Source organism: Exophiala aquamarina (assembly GCF_000709125.1).
Source record: "Exophiala aquamarina CBS 119918 chromosome Unknown aczIA-supercont1.2, whole genome shotgun sequence".
Taxonomy (NCBI): domain Eukaryota; kingdom Fungi; phylum Ascomycota; class Eurotiomycetes; order Chaetothyriales; family Herpotrichiellaceae; genus Exophiala; species Exophiala aquamarina.
The window spans coordinates 20989-38513 of record NW_013550586.1 but is presented as its reverse complement, the minus strand read 5'-3'; the positions used below and the strand labels follow the sequence as shown (position 1 = coordinate 38513).

The 17525-nt window shown below is 44.5% G+C and overlaps 3 protein-coding genes across 3 annotated transcripts; 1 reads left to right on the top strand and 2 right to left on the bottom strand.

Annotated features, from left to right (window-relative positions):
* Positions 1-2109: 2109 nt before the first annotated feature.
* A1O9_01868 (glucose repression mediator protein) lies at positions 2110-3149 on the top strand (the record flags this gene model as incomplete). The annotated part of the gene is made up of 6 exons (XM_013407444.1): positions 2110-2260; positions 2317-2520; positions 2570-2652; positions 2700-2879; positions 2931-3023; positions 3054-3149. The coding sequence occupies 6 exons, from the start codon at positions 2110-2112 to the stop codon at positions 3147-3149; spliced, it is 807 nt and encodes a 268-aa protein (XP_013262898.1).
* Positions 3150-10224: 7075 nt separating this feature from the next.
* Positions 10225-10756, bottom strand: A1O9_01867 (uncharacterized protein; the record flags this gene model as incomplete). Its single annotated transcript, XM_013407443.1, has 2 exons — positions 10225-10415; positions 10471-10756. The coding sequence occupies 2 exons, from the start codon at positions 10754-10756 to the stop codon at positions 10225-10227; spliced, it is 477 nt and encodes a 158-aa protein (XP_013262897.1).
* Positions 10757-13391: 2635 nt separating this feature from the next.
* On the bottom strand, positions 13392-13706 carry A1O9_01866 (ATPase; the record flags this gene model as incomplete). The annotated part of the gene is made up of 1 exon (XM_013407442.1): positions 13392-13706. The coding sequence occupies one exon, from the start codon at positions 13704-13706 to the stop codon at positions 13392-13394; it is 315 nt and encodes a 104-aa protein (XP_013262896.1).
* Positions 13707-17525: the final 3819 nt, after the last annotated feature.

The window sequence follows — 17525 nt, the reverse complement described above, 5'->3', positions numbered from 1 at the left end:
GGAAGAAGACGAACGAACCGCAATAAGACATACGGCCAGGGGCAAATGTTATGACACTGAGTGCACCCCTAGACTTTTCATCGGCCCCAGGCCACTGGAAGCTATCATGCACGTGACAAGCCGGATGCACTAGTCTAATGTACACAAACCTAGCAAGCGAAGACGAATCTCCTCGTCTATGATGGCCGCTCCACAACTTCTCCGTGTCATCCGGCCCAAAGCGAGGGTTTCAGGGCATCCTGGACCCCTGGCGGGGGCCGTGGGCTCTACAATTCTCGGCCGGGCGCTTTAAGCTTTAGCGGGCTTCCGTCTCTCTTTACGCAACACGTGGCATGATTAAAATCCACATACATCAGTGGCTGGCTTGGCTGCATTGAATTTTCGATAAGTGACGATCTTTCAGCCGACTAATCTATATTAAACTATTTTGATTTCCGCCAGGTGAAGTGAGCACTTGACAGCGGCCACGCCTACTGTTGCAGGCTCATGCTTCTGAAATAGTTTCTAGCATCCCACCAATGAAGTCCACTATATCGGAACTGTTTCTGGCGGTCTCACTTTGAGGATGGGCAAGGAGTTACTAGTGAAAGCCGCTTGCAGCCTTTGGCAACAACCCAAAAATGCATGTTTAGCTGCAGCGAACCAGTTCGGCGGCAAGACTGACTCATGCTGGGATGGTACAACTGAGCATTCAGCGCTGACGGACAACGGAATTAATTGTGGGCCACACGATTCAATCCGAAGTGGATTCACCTTCCATTTTTATGGTGGGTGTAATGGCGGAGTGGTAGTTCAAAAAGAGGCACCAAATAAATTGTTAGCCTGGCGGTGCCCCGTATGTCATCCCGGATATGTACACATAGCCCTCCAACCTCATTATACGAGTACTCCGTACTTTGCGAGCCCTTTAATTAGCGGCACTTCCTGAGGGGCAGGGACGGATACGCTGCCACCCCGCGCCGACTACTACCTAGCGAAGCACTGTGCAAAACGTACTAGTTACTCTCAAGACCACATCAGTTATTTAGTACATCTGGAAGTCTTTGCAGGTATTGTCGACGAGATAGTAAATGATAATGACTAAAGTTAGAGGATTCTCAATTTCTAGTTGTCACGTAGAAAGTTCGGTCCCGCCTTTCTTGAATATGAAGTGTCACTCTTTTAACCCAAGCACGTTCTCTACGAAGGTGGACACGAGCCAAGACCTTCCCAGACCTTCCGAGAGCGTGCTTTTCAGCGTTGTCTCCTATCAAGGCGTCGAATGCACGGCACCGGGAAAGCAGACCGTCGTTCGTAACATCTAGCTCGAAGATGGGCAGTTGGTTGTAAATAAATATCTAGCGTTTCCCGGACATCTCAGTGGGAATGACGATTCTGCCAGCACATCCTTCGGCCGGTAGCACTGCCTAAGTAGGTAGGAATTTAACTGTGCGGGCGTCAATTAGCTAATAAGCAAGCGGGCACCCGCCTCGATACGCAGTTTGGAACAAGGATTATCAGGGGACTGAAGTGTCATGTCCTCTTCATTTCGGATTGCTTCAGAATGCACTACGTAAATGAGCGATCTACCCCATGGTGGCTAACGGCGCACTGTCGCTCCAGCCTAATCTGGTATGCTACATCTTCCGGTAATGGTTAGAACATATGTACCATCCTTGTTAAGTGTTCTGTCCCTTCCACCCATTCTTAAGCTTGTATTCCTCTTTGAATATAGTTCCGTGTCGTCTTCGGATTTCTTTCCTACCCTCTCGTGCTGCTCCTTGATTAAGGAGGCCTTCTTGAGCTTCGTCCAGTCCAATCAGCCATTAAACCTTTATGTCGGCTCGTTCCCGATCTTAGTCAGAGGTTGGCCATCAGCCCTATTAGTCGCTTAACGCCTTTCAGTTCTCAGATAACAACCGAGGTTATTAAAGGGACATAGTCTTCACATCCGCGAGCTACTAGTCAGTAGAACAAGTTCCTCGCAGGTTCACCCGAGATATACCTTGCCGGGCTAAATTCAGCATCAAGATTCCCAGTTTACCATAAGATGGTCAGAGACCTCCCTGAAACGGACGCTATTGCTGAATAACATACCTCATTGCCCAGCTACAAGTCAAGACACATAATATGGAAGAAGTGGCGGAGGCTCCGTCCGGCGTATTAGGCATGCAGCGTAGCCTTCAATTCATGCAAGTCAATGATGCAGCACCAGCTGGGGGATGTGCCCAGAAAAAACGCCTACTGGCACAGCTCAATGAGTCAACCTGGGATAAAATTGGTGAGTCACCCGTTGCACTGCGGCAAGATTGGTATCCCACATGCTCCCTTTTCTAGGTTTTCTGAACGAAGTGGCTGGTGATTTGGACGATGCACTGTTCGCTTATGAACAAGCGCTGCGACATAATCAACGCTCGACACGAATCATGAACACGATCTCCCGAATATTGCGTAGTATGGAGAAGTATCCCGAAGCTATTGAATTACTTCAAAACATTCTTAGACTAGAGCCTTCCAATGGAGAGGTCTGGTGTAATCTAGGTACGTATAAGCGTCTAACACAAGAACTGTCAGCTACTGAACACTCAAGGCCATTGCTATCTAATGACGGACAATCTCCAAGAAGCGTACGGGGCCTACAAGCAAGCGCTGTACCACTTGCCAGATCCTGCGGTAATGTCCTCCCTGCTGCACAAACGAACCAATTAACACCTGTCCAGGATCCGAAACTATGGTATGGTTTTGGTATTCTATACGAGCGCTATGGCTTGCTAAAGCTGGCCGAAGAAGCTTTCATTCAAGTTGTGCGAGTACAACCAAACTCCGAAAGGGCGAAGGAGGTGTATTTCAGACTTGGTGTAATTTATAAGCAACAGCAAAAATTTCAGCCTAGTCTCGAGGTCAGAAAGCCCTTCAATAGTTACTTATATACGTTGCTAACCCTTTCGAAGTGTTTTAGATATATTGTGCAAGACCCACCACTGCCTTTACGGGAAGAAGATATCTGGTTTCAGATTGGCAATGTTCATGAACAGGAAAATGAAGTATGGCACGCCCGTCCTAACAACTAGTAGTGGTTGCTGATATGGCTTCAAAAGTTCGAGAGTGCGGAAGCTGCCTACAAGCGCGTCTCTGATATGAGTCTAAAGCGGGCGAACATCTTTTTGTAGCTTTTCGGCTGGCTTTGTCTCCAGTATTGCGACAACAATGCCTGCCAAAAGAAGGTGTCTTGAGCAGTCTATTTGTTCAGGTCAGCGTGTCTGACATAATATCCTCTATCAAGAGTAACGCTGAAGAGCGAGATGCTCAGAGTTGGTATCCGCTCGGTAGATATTGCATGGATGCACGACAGTTATCGGAATTAAGTCAATGGGATAGCAAAGCACTAGATAAAGGCGTACCTGGTCAGCTGGTAAAAGCAACGGGCTGGGATGGTTGGATATATGAAGACGACGAAGATATTCGGATCTTCGACTTGGAGCATTTCCTGAAAAGGGGCAGAGCCGGAAAAGCTTGGAGATGGCGTTATCATTGGCGGTGTTGCCAGTAGAGATGGACCTGACGACTTGCTAGAGATGTTGGTGTTGCCAGCGGCTATCAGTACACTCCCTGATGAATATCATTTCGTCCCACCTGAAACTGAGTCAAAGATCGCATTATCCCCCACACCGAATGCTTTCCGGTCCTGGTATGAGGATGCTTGCCTGCCTGAAGATGCTCTCCCAGATAAGCATGCCTAAACAAACAAACTCCAGAAAATGCTTTGTCGAACGGTAATGCAATGCTGTGCGATCTTGCGCATCAAGTCTGGCTTCGAGCGCGGTTTTCGTGATTATGATTGCCCCAAATAGTTCGACAAGAAGTCTGACAAGCCACTAGATCGCTACGGACTCTGTGTCGAAATGTAAAATAAGCCCGGATAACAAATTCCAAAATGAGTGACGTTTATTTGACCGAGACCAGGGACATCGAAAGGAAACCGAAGCGTGAAGAATTCGTTCAAAGGAGTGTATAGAGGTCATTGTAATGTCAAGTTGGGGCGTCTTTTGTCGCGAAGACGTGTTGTCTTGGAGAGGAAAATGGATTCAACTGATTTAATTGTATCCACCATGGTCTTAGGCAACGACAGTTTGTTTTTGGTTATAGCCTAGATGCTGTAGACTTTTAGACTTCACATACTAGGCTCTCAGGATTGACAAAGTAATCGGTAACATCGGCCATATCTAACAGCTGGCCAGCGGCGCAAATGGCTATCGGCATCTCAACATCCAACTAACTAGGGCGGCTCCTAGCTGAAATCCCATAATCGGCTGACATAGGGAGAGATGGCCATCAGAACCCAGATCTAAGAGCAGATCGGCTTCCAAGGACCGTAACGATCTCTTGGCTCAGCGTCAAGCCGTTAGATCGATGCGACCGTCACGCCCAACTGTAAGATGTTTAGCTTTGCGGCTTCCAGCAATGTTCGCAGCGGGCTGCTAGCAGTCTCTTCCAAAAAAGAGGCATGGCTGGGGTATAGGTTGAAAATAATATGATATGCTGGCACGGGGCGTGGGATGGGATCCCAGTATTAGGGGCGGTTGCCAGGAGAGACCTTAGCGCGATGGACGAGACGGTGGTTGACAGGTTGAGAAACAAAGGAGACACCAAAACTAGTTGGGGGGTAGGAAGGGGGTGGGGCGGGGTGCGGGAGTCACTCTTGCGTGCACACTTTTCCTGTAGTTAGGGATGAAGCTCGTTCAGCACTGTCCGCGAGTGATATGGTTGTGGGAATAGTTGGAAAGAGAGCCTCACTGCCCTGGGCCGGATCTGAGGCCTGCATACAGCGGAACAAGCCACAAAGACATGTCGAGATGTCGATGGAATAGGTTCGCAAATTGATATGCCACCGTCCTTGACCCCTTGCTGGTCGCTGAGTTTAGCCCAGATCTAACTTCCGATTTGCGCACCAATGAAATATGAGCGTTAAGACGGAGCGAAGAGAAGCTTGGCGCGGACAGGGCCCTTGCAAGCTCATTACCCTTTCCCATCACCCAAGAACTTTGTAAAGTATGTAGCGCACCTCGCTTAGCGAAGGCAGCTCTCTCCCTCTCTCTTGGCAAGCGCTGCATCCGAAAACTTCGCTGGGGAATTCCTGGCAATATCTTTGCCCAAGGAAGGGCCAAGTTTTGGTTCTCGATATTTGATAGACAAGTGCAGGTTCCTGGTGCCACAAAATTTAGTTCTGGCGATCTTTAACTCCTTGGCACTGCCAGCTTTTCGCTTGATAACAGTCGATCATCAGATGTGGTCAAATTTCAACTGGCCTAGATCCCGATTCATGTAGGCCTAGGAAACTGAAACTCGATAGATCCCACCGCCAGTCGCCTTTCCAAGTCGGACGTCTGGATGTCGCCTCTGGCTGCCGTTTTGCGGACGATCATCGCAAGGAGCAGAGTATGCTCGTGGTTGCCGAGAGCGGCAGAGCCTCAGGGGTCGACGAAGCATCATCTCAGCAAAATAATTCAAGGACAAAACTCAAGAACAGCTCGTCTGCAGACTATTCCAAACGATTCAGCTCGACCCTCGCCAGAAACCACTTGTCCTTCGTCCTAGGGAGTTGTAGTGTTGTGGCAATAAGGGGCTGGCTCCGGGCTGGCTCCCAGTGGCGTTACGGCAGAGACGGGCACACCGTCACACGAAAGTCAGTACACCCTTGATTTGATACCGGTTGAGAGTCATCAAGCCATTCGCAAGCCTTTGCGTGTCGCCTTGCGCTAAAACCTGATCTACAGTGTTCCGCTTCCATTGAAGACGTGGAAACTACATCAGTAGTTAAAGGTTGCGATGTGCCCTCTTCTACGCTATTGGAATTGACGTGTTATTGCATTGTCCCTATCAATCAACGGTTTTCACCGATAGTGAGACCGACGAACTTACCATGATGTTCTTGGTACCCCTTTTGTTACTTACAACCACCAGCACTCTCGTTTATGGTGACCCGAGCCCTACACTTGCTCCTACGCCTCTCACGGCGACCACTCAAAGGGCCCTGGAAGCACGGGCAACGACGGTCACGACTTCTTTCTACACAGTGGTCCAGACTGCAATTCCCCAGGACCAATACTCAATTGGAGTGGGTCAGAACGGAACGGATGGGCCGTATTGTACGTACAGAATCCCTGTCGAAAAATGAGAGATCCTGTATCGCTTACACTGCAGACAGATTGGCTGGCCTGTATAGATAATCCATTCACAATCACATTAGGGTATGCAGGCTGTGGTCGCGACGACGTGTATACTGCATGTGCTGGACAGACAGCCAGAGGAATCGATGGAGGTAATATCGTTTGGTGAGCTCTTTTCAGTCCATCTAAGCCAACTAGCCTTTGTGATTAACTCTGGATTTCAGTGATGTGGAATGCGTCACACATAAGGTTTTTGAGAATCTTGATATCACGGGCTTCACTCCGCTCGTTGGTTGTGGCAGGGGAACAAGCACCATGATGTTATTGAGAGCTACAACTGGGGCAGAGACGACTCTTGATGTGCCTGGTAAGTCACGCCCACACGAGACTGAGAACATCTTTGGGTCAGGTGAACGAATCCGATCTATGTTTGCGAAGGTGCTAAAATGACATCCGCACCGACAGTTGTAACAAGCTCAAGTGATCCAGGCTCGACATCGGTCAATGGTCACTCGATTTCGAGCCAGCAGCAAACCCCAACTTCCTCCGCTAGTCCGACCTCTAGAGCCTCCAGTCCATCTCAAGGCCTCCCAGTCTTCTTCTTGCTAGCAGTCTCATGCATCGCTGCTTTTACCCTAAAGCTATAGCCCGGGGGGAACTTCGAAAGTTGACTCAAGTCAGCTCATATGGAAACGCTGGTCTGTGGGTTTATGAGCTTTGGTCAATCCATGAAGTATCGAAGAGGAATCTGGGGAATGACTCGTCAAACTTGCAACTCGGAGAGGCTGGGAACAAGGTCGCGTATATACCATATCAGAAGCAGGAGGCTCTAGGTGCCTCTAATCCTCTCCGGTATAGGCCTTTATCGCTTGTGCAAGTATCGACCAGGTTCCCCACATAAAACTGAAGGACTGCGCGTACGATTCAAAGTGGCTGCTGATACGATTCATCCTGAGTGGCGTCAGGTACCATTTGTCGTTGGAGAATAGGCAACTCTCGTATGCACCGGACAGCATTACGAATAAGTTATCGATAGAAATCGGGCCCCTATACTGTTAGCTAAAAGCCTAAAACTTATTCTTGGTCGACTTTAGACTTTAATTTAAGTCGGCCCACCATGTAATGCAACAACCCTGTAATGCAACACTCTCCCCACCAACCTTCAACGCGTCGTGTCTCTCTTCTCTCTCTCTCGTACGCAGTCAGTTCTCAGCCAATTGCTCTATAAGTGTATCAGGATGTCCTCCGAATCCTAGTAAGCCATTGAAGCCGCGATGATCGCGTACGAACGCCGTAAATACCCTTTAATCCGAGCCGCCGCCGCTACGTACTTAGTTAATTATACTATACTTAGTCGACGATTAAAAGGAGGGCTTATACGATAATAAGTAAGAGAGCCGCAACGAAATCTATCTCCGATGCAAGAAGAGCTCCTCGTACGATGGATTATTAACCTCGATCTCGCTGACGCTCCTCCTACCTTTATATAAGTACGCGACTTCGTAGGGCTAGTTTCGAAGGCCTCTAGCGGCGTATCTTCAATCGGTGTTAATTAGATCTAACGCTTTCTAAAGCGTTATCTAGACGTACGATTAAAGGTAGGAAGAAAGATTAAATACCTCCGAGCTAAGAATACATTAATATAAGCCCTATAAGCCTTCTTTAATTACTTTCTTTTAGTAGTAATCTACTACGGGATTCGTACGAGCAATATCTAGAATTTTAATGAGTATAGCCTTAGAATAGGAGTCTATACGAATTAGTAAGTACTTAGCTAGAGTATTATAAAGCGCTTATATAAGAAAACCCTAGAAAATCGTAACTAGGTAACTATTATTAAGACCTATTTAGCTAAAGGGCGTACGATTAATCTCCTAATTATCTTTAAGGGGAAAGAACTATAGTTAACCTAGTTTCTAGCGAATACTCTATCGAATTAGCATTTCCGTACGACTAATAATACCTTTACGATAAATAAAGTCGGTCTAAACTAGTTACGTTAAATTTTTCTTCCGTAAACTCTTCTCGACGAAGGCGTACGACTTCTTCTTTACGATAATACTAGGAGTTATATATCGATTAATTTTATATATAAATACTTTATATATAATATTTAGTTAGTTTATATACCCCTATACTTATCGCATATCCTTTAGCTACTTAATATTAGTATATTCTCGGTCTTAAAGCGTATATACCGAAAGGAAGTCGCTAATTTATTAAGATACGTCGAAATACGACCCGTATAACGTAGATAATTTATTAAATACTATATAAAAGCGAGAGTAAAGGCCCTTTAACCTTAATATATTCGAGCTAGTTAGAAAGGGACGGGTTTAAACCCGTACGACCCCTCTAAAGTCCTTAATTCCTTATAGGTTATTTAACGAGCTAATTCTCCTTAAGCCACTCTATAAACTCCGCGTACGAAGAAGCGAAAACACTCTCTTAGTATTATTACGATAATACCTAAGAGTAGGCGTTAATTTTAGACTTAAGCGTACGAAGTCTTTCGAGATATTCCGCTTTAAAAGGAAGCTCGTCTAGTTCTTTAGAAGGTAGCTAAAGTAATCGACTAGTTTTCGTAGTAATTAACCGAGCGATCGTATAAATTAACTAAGGTCTCGACTCTTCTAAAGGAAAAGACTACTACTCGGCGTACGAGGGTCGAAATTAACTCGAATAAAGCTTTTATAACGATTAAGGAGGTTAAGAGGGCTTAATAGGAGGCGCAACAACGTTAGGAGTATTAGGATCGAATAGATAGAGCTAGATAGGCACAACTCTCGTCCGTAGCATTATAGAAGACTTAATTCGCGAATCTATGTATAGAATGGTACGTTAACGACGTTACTAACGCCGTACGAGACGCTTAAATGGATGTCATTGTAGTTAGGGAGAGTGTTGCATTACAGGGTTGTTGCATTATATGGTGGGCCGACTTAAGGATTTAGAGTTCTTTTTAGCAACAATTAACCTAGTGTAACGCTATATTTCGTATTAAAGACTCCTAAACTCTATATCTTTATAATATACTAGAGCTAATTATCTTACTATATAGAAACGCTATCTCGACTAGTATTATCTAGTAAACTATGGTGGCAGGTCTACTAACACCAAGCAGAAGAATTAGCCTATGTAGTAGAGGACGTCTAGAACGCTATTACGCTGCAACTAAATTATCAATGAAAGATCACCAGGGCTATTGCCTTAAGATGTAATGATGTTTTACGTGGTGGTGATAGTAGGAGTTCTAGGTATGCAAATGAAGGGGATCAGTGATGTAGGGGAATGTATCGACTTCATCAGCGAGGGAGTAATCTGACCATTAACTATTGTGCCGATGCGTAAATTTCTGGGACACCCCGTGTGGATGTAATCAATTTACACACGGGTATACCGGTCATTGTGCAGATGCATAGACTGAGAGCTTCTGCGAAGTGCTTCAACTACGAGCTTTCGAGCTTAAAGGCTCTTATCAAGAAATTCTCTCTTGTACTCTCGTAGGATAGCTTAAGGCGAGAGTATGTCTCCGCTTAGATTCAAGATCGAGCCTAGCTGGACATTGATTTGAACCGAGTTTACAACCCTTAGTCCATTCTATAATTACATTCTATATGCAGTGTTTCGACAAGGACCTGTCAGCAGACTTAATTTGACCATGCCTCAGTATTCTCTATTCAGCCTTCTTGCTTTTCTTTGTCCGGAGCTTCATCAACAAGTAAACAAGTGCATAGCTCGAGCAGATGAAGATTGCCACAATCCCAATATCTCTCCATCCATAGTAGTGTTCTTTAATATTGAGAGACTTAAGCCAGTCGCTTCCATACTAGCACTGACAGACTCGACAGCCAGTCTGAGCATCAGGATTCAGAAGATTGCTTGCTGTTCCGGATGGACTTGTCATATAATCCTTTAGATACTGGGCACAAGTTTAGTTGGCAGGCGGATCGAAGAGAGCGAACTCGTTCTCACTATATTCAACCACAATATCCTAATTTGGAAAGACAAGTAGACCGCCCATAAGGTATTTGAACGGATTAATCCAGTAAAGCTAGTAGCGGAGCCCATCAACGATCTATTCGTACGGTACGAAGACGCCGTAGTAGCCAACGGTAGTGAAGATGAAGATAGGGTTGGCGAGTACTGCTACCGTTGCATTCGGTGCGTATGCCGCGATGAATTGACCAATCCCGGTGTACATTCTCGACTTCTTTTCTCGAGCGTCGTAGATATCGCGCCTCTCGATGAAAAGAGGCTGTAGTTGATCTGTTTCTCGGTTAGCTAAATCTTTATACCCTTTAAGTCGCGGTGTAGACCTTACTGATAACTCCCGGTGCAATAAAGACAAACTGAAAGGTTGCAAACATGCGTAGGTTGAGGTCGCTAACGCTATTACCGATCTGCCAAAAGGTGAAGCCGGAGAAGAGACCTGTAATGATGTGTAATGCGAACTTGTTGTTGACATATTCGGGGTTCCGATAGATTAATTTAGTCATCCGTATTGTAATAAGCTTAATCTGGGCCCATAGACCTACGGCGAACTCCTCGCCATTATCGCTAACCTGTGAAATATTCTTTTCATTAATGTTCTCAAGTTCGGAGAGCATCGCATTATGTTCGGGCGACTAGAGCTAGACTTAGTTCTAGTCCTTCTTACTAGTAGATAAAATATCAATTATATGCTCTACTAGATTTTTGCCGGCTGGACAGGCGGCATTATTACGGCTAAAGTATACCTTTAATATACTACCTTGGTCTCTAATTCCCTAAAGTAGGCTGCTTTGCCACGTCTGGTAAGAAGAAGTAAGGTGTCGAACATATAGAAGAGTTGAGCGCTGGGTTGATGAATAACGACGAGGATAGCTTGACCTGCTAGTGCTAGTTTTTTGAGAAACCGTAAAATGTTATATACTGCCTATCCATTAAGTCTAGATGTCGGTTTATCTAGGAACGTTAGGATGCTCGGCTTAGCGACAAGCTTAACCGCTATAGTTAGGCGTTTCCGTTGTTCGACCGATAGGCCTTCTCCACCAACGTGTCCGACTAGACAATTTTCAATATCGTGTATCTCGAGTAGATCAATAATAACTTTGACATAAGCTAGCTTCTCCTCTCTGGAAGTAGATCGCGGCTGTCGTAGGAGGGTAGAGAATTCTAATGCTTCTCTCACGGTACTAAGGAATTAAGAGTTAGCTACTACTAAACGACTATATAGGATAACTAGGGAAAGGAAATATACGCTAGTAGTTCATGTACGTCGAGTTGTTCGTAGTATCCAGCGGACCGTTGGAAGTCCAGTGGAAGGGGTGCTCCATCAACTAGTATCGAACTAGTAATTGTGCCATCGGTTTTTCTCTATAATAGCATGTCCATAAGAGTCGTTTTGCTAGTGCCTAATGAGCCTATAAGTGCATCTAATTGACCGGGTTTAATCCATCCATAAACGTTATCGAGTAACTAGTAAGGGCCGTGAGGCGTTGAAATTGTATAATAGAGATTTCTCCATGTGAACACAGATTTATTCTAATTCAATCGTTCATTGCCTGGCTGTTTATCTAGGGCGCCGAGGGACGCACTACTTCCCGAAGCCGCTGTCCTGGCTAGGTTTTGTGATTCTTCGTCATCAGTAGAGAAGGGTAATTTCTTCGCTAGTTCTCTCGGAACTGTGAGGACTCCATTCTACGACGAGACGCTTTGCTATGCTGGAGTACCGAGTATCGTTAGGTAGACGAAGAATACCCACTATAACCTATACAATAAGTTTTATAATATTAGTCAGGGAGATAAGGGACTTACTAAATAATTCCGATGTTTCTCTAAGGGTGCGAGTGACTATAGCTGAGAGATGCTAGATATTGCTCTCTAGAAATAGCAATTTGTCCTGGCATTGCGCCGCGAACACCTATATATTCCTGGCACTCGGCTGAATTATACCCCGGCCCGGTTGGGACTAGATTTAGTCTAGCACAGCTAATAACTTTGCTGTACATCTCGTTGGAAACAAGAGCATTTAACGTATATACAATTGGATCGACCTAGTATATCCTATTCGAGTAAGCTCTATATGTGGGTACGTAGGTAGATGCTTACTAGATAAACTAGGGCTTCATCTCTATTTTTGGGACTATAAATCCGCTATACAAGAGTAGCGCCAAGATAGCTACTCCGGAAATCTTGCTGGTATTATTAAATATTTTGAAACCGGCTCCAATAGCTCGGAAAAAAGCTATAAGATAGAATGTTACTAAGATTAAGTATGAACTAGAATGTGAAGAATATATTAGCGGCTATAGTTAGTCCCACTATAAAGTAGACCGGAAGAGAAAAAGCTGTGATTTGGACGAGTACGATAGGGATATCGGTGATAATCTATGTAAAACACTAGGCTGTAGGGTGATGGAGCGTAAGGCTTCGGTGTTTAGTTAGAATAGAACGACCAATAAATGAATTAGTAACCTCGGGATTGTACTAGAAAGACATTAAATACGATAGCTGTGAAAAGAGCCCCATTTCGAAGAAAAGTTCCTATGGAGGTATCCGGTGAGTTATAGAATAGTGCGCTAACTGATAATGCTTGGATGGCATTTAAGCCCTATTTAACGAATAGACAGTTTTGTCGCCACGCAAAATCTAGACCTGACGTCTAATAGTTACCTTGAGCTATAGCTAGGAACTTACTTTATATGAGGAGTGCTTTGCTATGAAGCCTAGGAATCTCTCGCGAGTGACTATATCGACGAAATCCGCGGTATAGATCTGGCTGTCGCTGAGTCCGGATAGTCTAGTTTAGCGTCTATGTTTCTCTTAATTACGGTATCGTCATATCGCGCGCGAATTTCAGCACCGGTTTTCGGGAACCGAGACTCATAACCCGTACGAATCTATCGTTCGGTGGGCATAGTGACTCCTGCTTATTGTTAGAGTCGAGTAATTCCATCGAGGTCGGGGATAGTGTGCCATACCTATCACAAAGTCCGCAATATTAGCACCATCTACATAGACGAAACTAAGGTCTTCGAAGAACTGTCTTGCCGTTTCCTTCGGGCCATAGTATATCTATTCACCCTTCTCGACTACTAGGATCTTGTCGAATAGTTCGTAGATACCATTACTAGCTTAATAGAGCGTGACGATTAACGTAAGGCTAAATAGGTCGGTAAGTTTCCTGACGGATTATAAATATAGTAGTACTGTGCTTGCATCTAAGCCCCTCGTAGAGTTGTCCTAGAGATATATACTGCCCTAAGTAGCCATGACCTCCGCAATACCGATACGTTTTCTCTCACCACCGGAGACTCCACGGATATATTCGTTCCCGACTTTCGTGTTCTTGGCATAAAAGATATTGAGCATGCGGAAGAGAAAGTCTATAGTTATACGTCTTGCCTCTTCGGAGGAGCTAGGGCTAGTTAGGGCGTTATGGGCAACGTTTAAGCGTGTAGTAAACTCGATCGTTTCTCTAGCGGTGAGAGTGGGGAAGAATGTGTTCTCGTCCTCGTCCATAACAATATAACCACGATGTGGTCTAGCTTCTTCGTGGCTAAGCGACCCATACATGACCTAACCCTAGATATTTTTGTAGCCTTTACGCCGGTTGGCTAGGACTTTCAAAAGTGAAGTACATCCTACGCCTGGACGTCTAAGTACTAGTAGCATCTCGCTAGGCTTTACGTAACTAGAGCTGTTGCTGATAATCGTTTTAACCGAGGTAGCTGTAGATTTATCTTTCCTCAGGAATGGCGCGAAAAACTGGGAGGGTACGTTTCCGTTGATTATTCCACCCACGGCTGCTCCTATGACTTTCAAGTTCTTCTATGTTAGACCAAGGCTTCGGTGGATTGGAGATGTCGTAGCCAGCGCTGGAAGGGTGTGCCAGTCAACCTCATCCTCTATGTCCTCTGACTCCGTAGCTTCACTTTATCTTCTGCTGAGATGACTCCGAATCTTTGATAGTGCCGATCCATTGAATGCACTTGGACGGTCTGCGTCGGGACCATGGTTGTAGTGTCTGCTGGAACGACTGCGGACCACGGATAATGAGGACTCGTCGGGACCGCCGCTCTTATTCTGACTGTCTTCACTATCCTCTTGCTCAATCGCTGGAGAGAACGCCATAACCGGAGACATTTGGTAGTATCTAGGATCAAAACGGGAAAGACCGCAACCTACACAACCGTATGCTACGGGTAAAGTCACTTATATAGACAAATAGTCGCGATATACTGCAACGCCAAGTGTTAGTATTAGTAACAATCTACTGTTATTAGGATTTTAGATCCGTGTCTTATTTATCCATAACCTTAAATTCAAAGTCGCTCTCGGCCATGATAGAACACGGCCGGGTAATTGAGCGTACATCGGGACACAGTTGGCACAGGGTGCTGGCCATAGTTGTTCCAACCTATTCACGTTCAAACGGGTGTCCGGGCGGAGAGGATGCTCGGCGGCTGGCTACACGGCCTAATTGTTGTCCCGTGCCCACATTCTATGGAGTGGCGCCAGCTCTAATTTCTTCCCAGTAAAAGCTTACCCATGGACTAGATCTTGCAATCATACACTGTTTAGTAAACATCATTTACCAGCTCTTTTGCATTTTCCTTGCCATCTTGCGTCGGATTTCGATTGACCTCATATGCAAAGCAATTGGTTTTCTCCCACCTCTGTGTACATTCCACCTGTTTTCCAATCCCCTAAGGGAGGCCACGTAAGCAGTATTAGTTTCTGCTAGAACGCTATCGCCTTCCTGTGGGCTAGATACACGACTCCAAGGCGAGAAACGTGACCGAGAGTTCTCGGTCAACGGGAATGATCTGTCCATCCTACTGAGGCTGAATGCTCTCACATATGTTTTATGTACCTGGAATATAGCTACTAATATAGGGTGCTTCTTGAATAAAACCAGGGTAACTAGCATCTCAATTACTAATGTTGTAATAACAACATCTTTTCCTATCAGACGATACATACATTCAATGTTGAAGAGATCCCAATCCTGCTCCGTGCCAAGAGCGGGTTGATCTTACTCGAGGCAAAACCTAGGAGAGGATTCCACGGGAACCTAAGATCTTCCACTTGTCTAAGGGAACAGGACTCGCTGTAGCCTTTCACCACCTAATTTGCAAACCGCAATCCTAGACCGACGTTTACTCTACTTTATACTTTAGGTAAAGTCGGTGCTCTTTACTAGCCGTAGCTTAGCTAATAGGGATTAAGCGGGATTAGATCCTACTAAATCTATATTGATAATTCCGTGGATTTGCTTAGCCACCTCAACGCGATATGAAAAATTAGGTGCACCGGAGCAGGAGAGCTCGTACACAGGCAAATCGCCGGTACATTGATACCTAATTGCTTGTGACTTGTAGAGAAGCATCAGTTTGGTACGGATCAACGTTCACGGCGTACTAAAACACCTTCCTAACGTCCCACAGAGGCGATAAATGAATCCGACTCTACTAACCCTTTTGTCAGAGCGAATGCCTCGACGGTGCGCGCAGTTGGTTTCTTTAAGCTTTATCTCTAGTAGGCGCTCTACTAAGTTGATATGCCCTAACACCAAGCCTAATAATAACACCACCTTTTTATTTTATAACCAAAAAGCCCATCAACGTTTACTTGACACGCCTTTTATTACACCTACTGGTATATACAGTCTTCTTGACCTTGACAGCCCCAAAGCCTTACCTATTGCTTTATGCCACTGCTGACACCTCCCATAAAGCCTCCAACCAAATTCTCTACTCATAATTATATTCAGCGGCGCTGCCTTCTCCCCCCCTATTCCTAGACTTGTCTTCCTCTTATAGTCGGAATTCAATTCACACTAGATTTCGTTATTGCCCTTGGTCGAGTTCAGGCGCTCAGTGATATTAATAATCTAAATATATAAAGCCAGGTAAAGGAAAGGTGATACAGGGGAAGAGGAAGTCGAAAAGCTACACTAGTAGAGATCTAGACTGGCTGCTTCGCGTAGTCTTTGGTGTACACTTTAGAAGAATAGAGTCTCTTAAATATAACTATAGAGTTACGACAGGCATATAATATAGTACTAGTGCACCGTAGAACTCACATTAAGTTATTCCTTCACTACAGCTTCTACATCTAGTAGCCGAGATTCATTCTAAACCACCTACCCCTTTAAGGCCGTTGAGCTAGCTTACAGGATCTTTCGTGTAGTTCTCCATGATTAGTTTTAGTTTTACTTCATGTAAAATGAAATCATCCACCGTTCCCGCTCGCATAATTATATAAACAGGCCCGCCCGAGTTTATACGATAAAGTAGAGATCTATATACGGAGCGGAAAGCGTTCGTCATATCTTTATAGTTCTAGATTATTCGGTTATAGGTGTATAGTAATAGTTTATCTTCGCCTCGTAAGAACTTTATTGCTGTAAGGGTTTAGCTAGGAATTTAGAGTAATTCATCTAACTACCGTATAACGAGGATTCTAAAGCTAAGGAGAGAAAAGAAAAGAGAAAATCTATCTACTATACGAATAAAGGAAATACTCCCTACCCTCTCCTATAGTAGATTAGTATAGTTTCCTAGGAGACAATCGATAGGGAGGAGTCACGTGGCTTCGGCTGTATAGTTATACGGGCTAAAGGTATACTACTAGTAATCGCTCTAGGGCGTACTCTAGAGCTTTATGCGGGTTTAATCCGTAATAGTTGCCGATTTAAGCGCCACGAAGAGAGTTGAAAATATAGAGGCGGTAATTTTTCGGTAGTTAGTATAGTTATAGATTATAGCACCGAAGAATCCTCTCTCTTTAGTAGTCGGTCGTTAGTATGTTTCTTATTAGTTATATCTTAGATTTTATATATAAAGATAATAGTATATAAATTTATCTAAAGGATAAGATTTAGATCTATAGTAGAAGTAGCTAGTATTAAAAGAGTAGAATATATTATTACTTTCTATCTTAATTATTAGAAGAAGTATAAACGTAATATATTACTTAGCCTAAATTAAGCCTAAGAATTCTCTTTTCGTCTAATATTAATAAATAACTTAAAGTTTATCTAAGTAGAGGAGTATAGGCCTATATTATATAAGTATAGGCTCCGTCGAGATACCTCGTAAATACGAGAGTAATAACTATTGAGCCTAAGCGATACCCTATAAACGCCTAGTCACGTAATTACGCTTATATAAGCTAGGATTACGCGGTATCCTTTAGGCAAGGCTATACTTAAGCCTTACGGAAGATTCTATAAAACGCTATTCTATTCTATAGGATTAGAAATCACTTAACTTAATTTCTAAGCATCCTAGGAGTTAACTCGTATTTACGAATACTCGGCTATTACTCTCGTACTTACGAGATATCACGACGGAGCCTACGCCTATATAATATAGGCCTATACTCCTT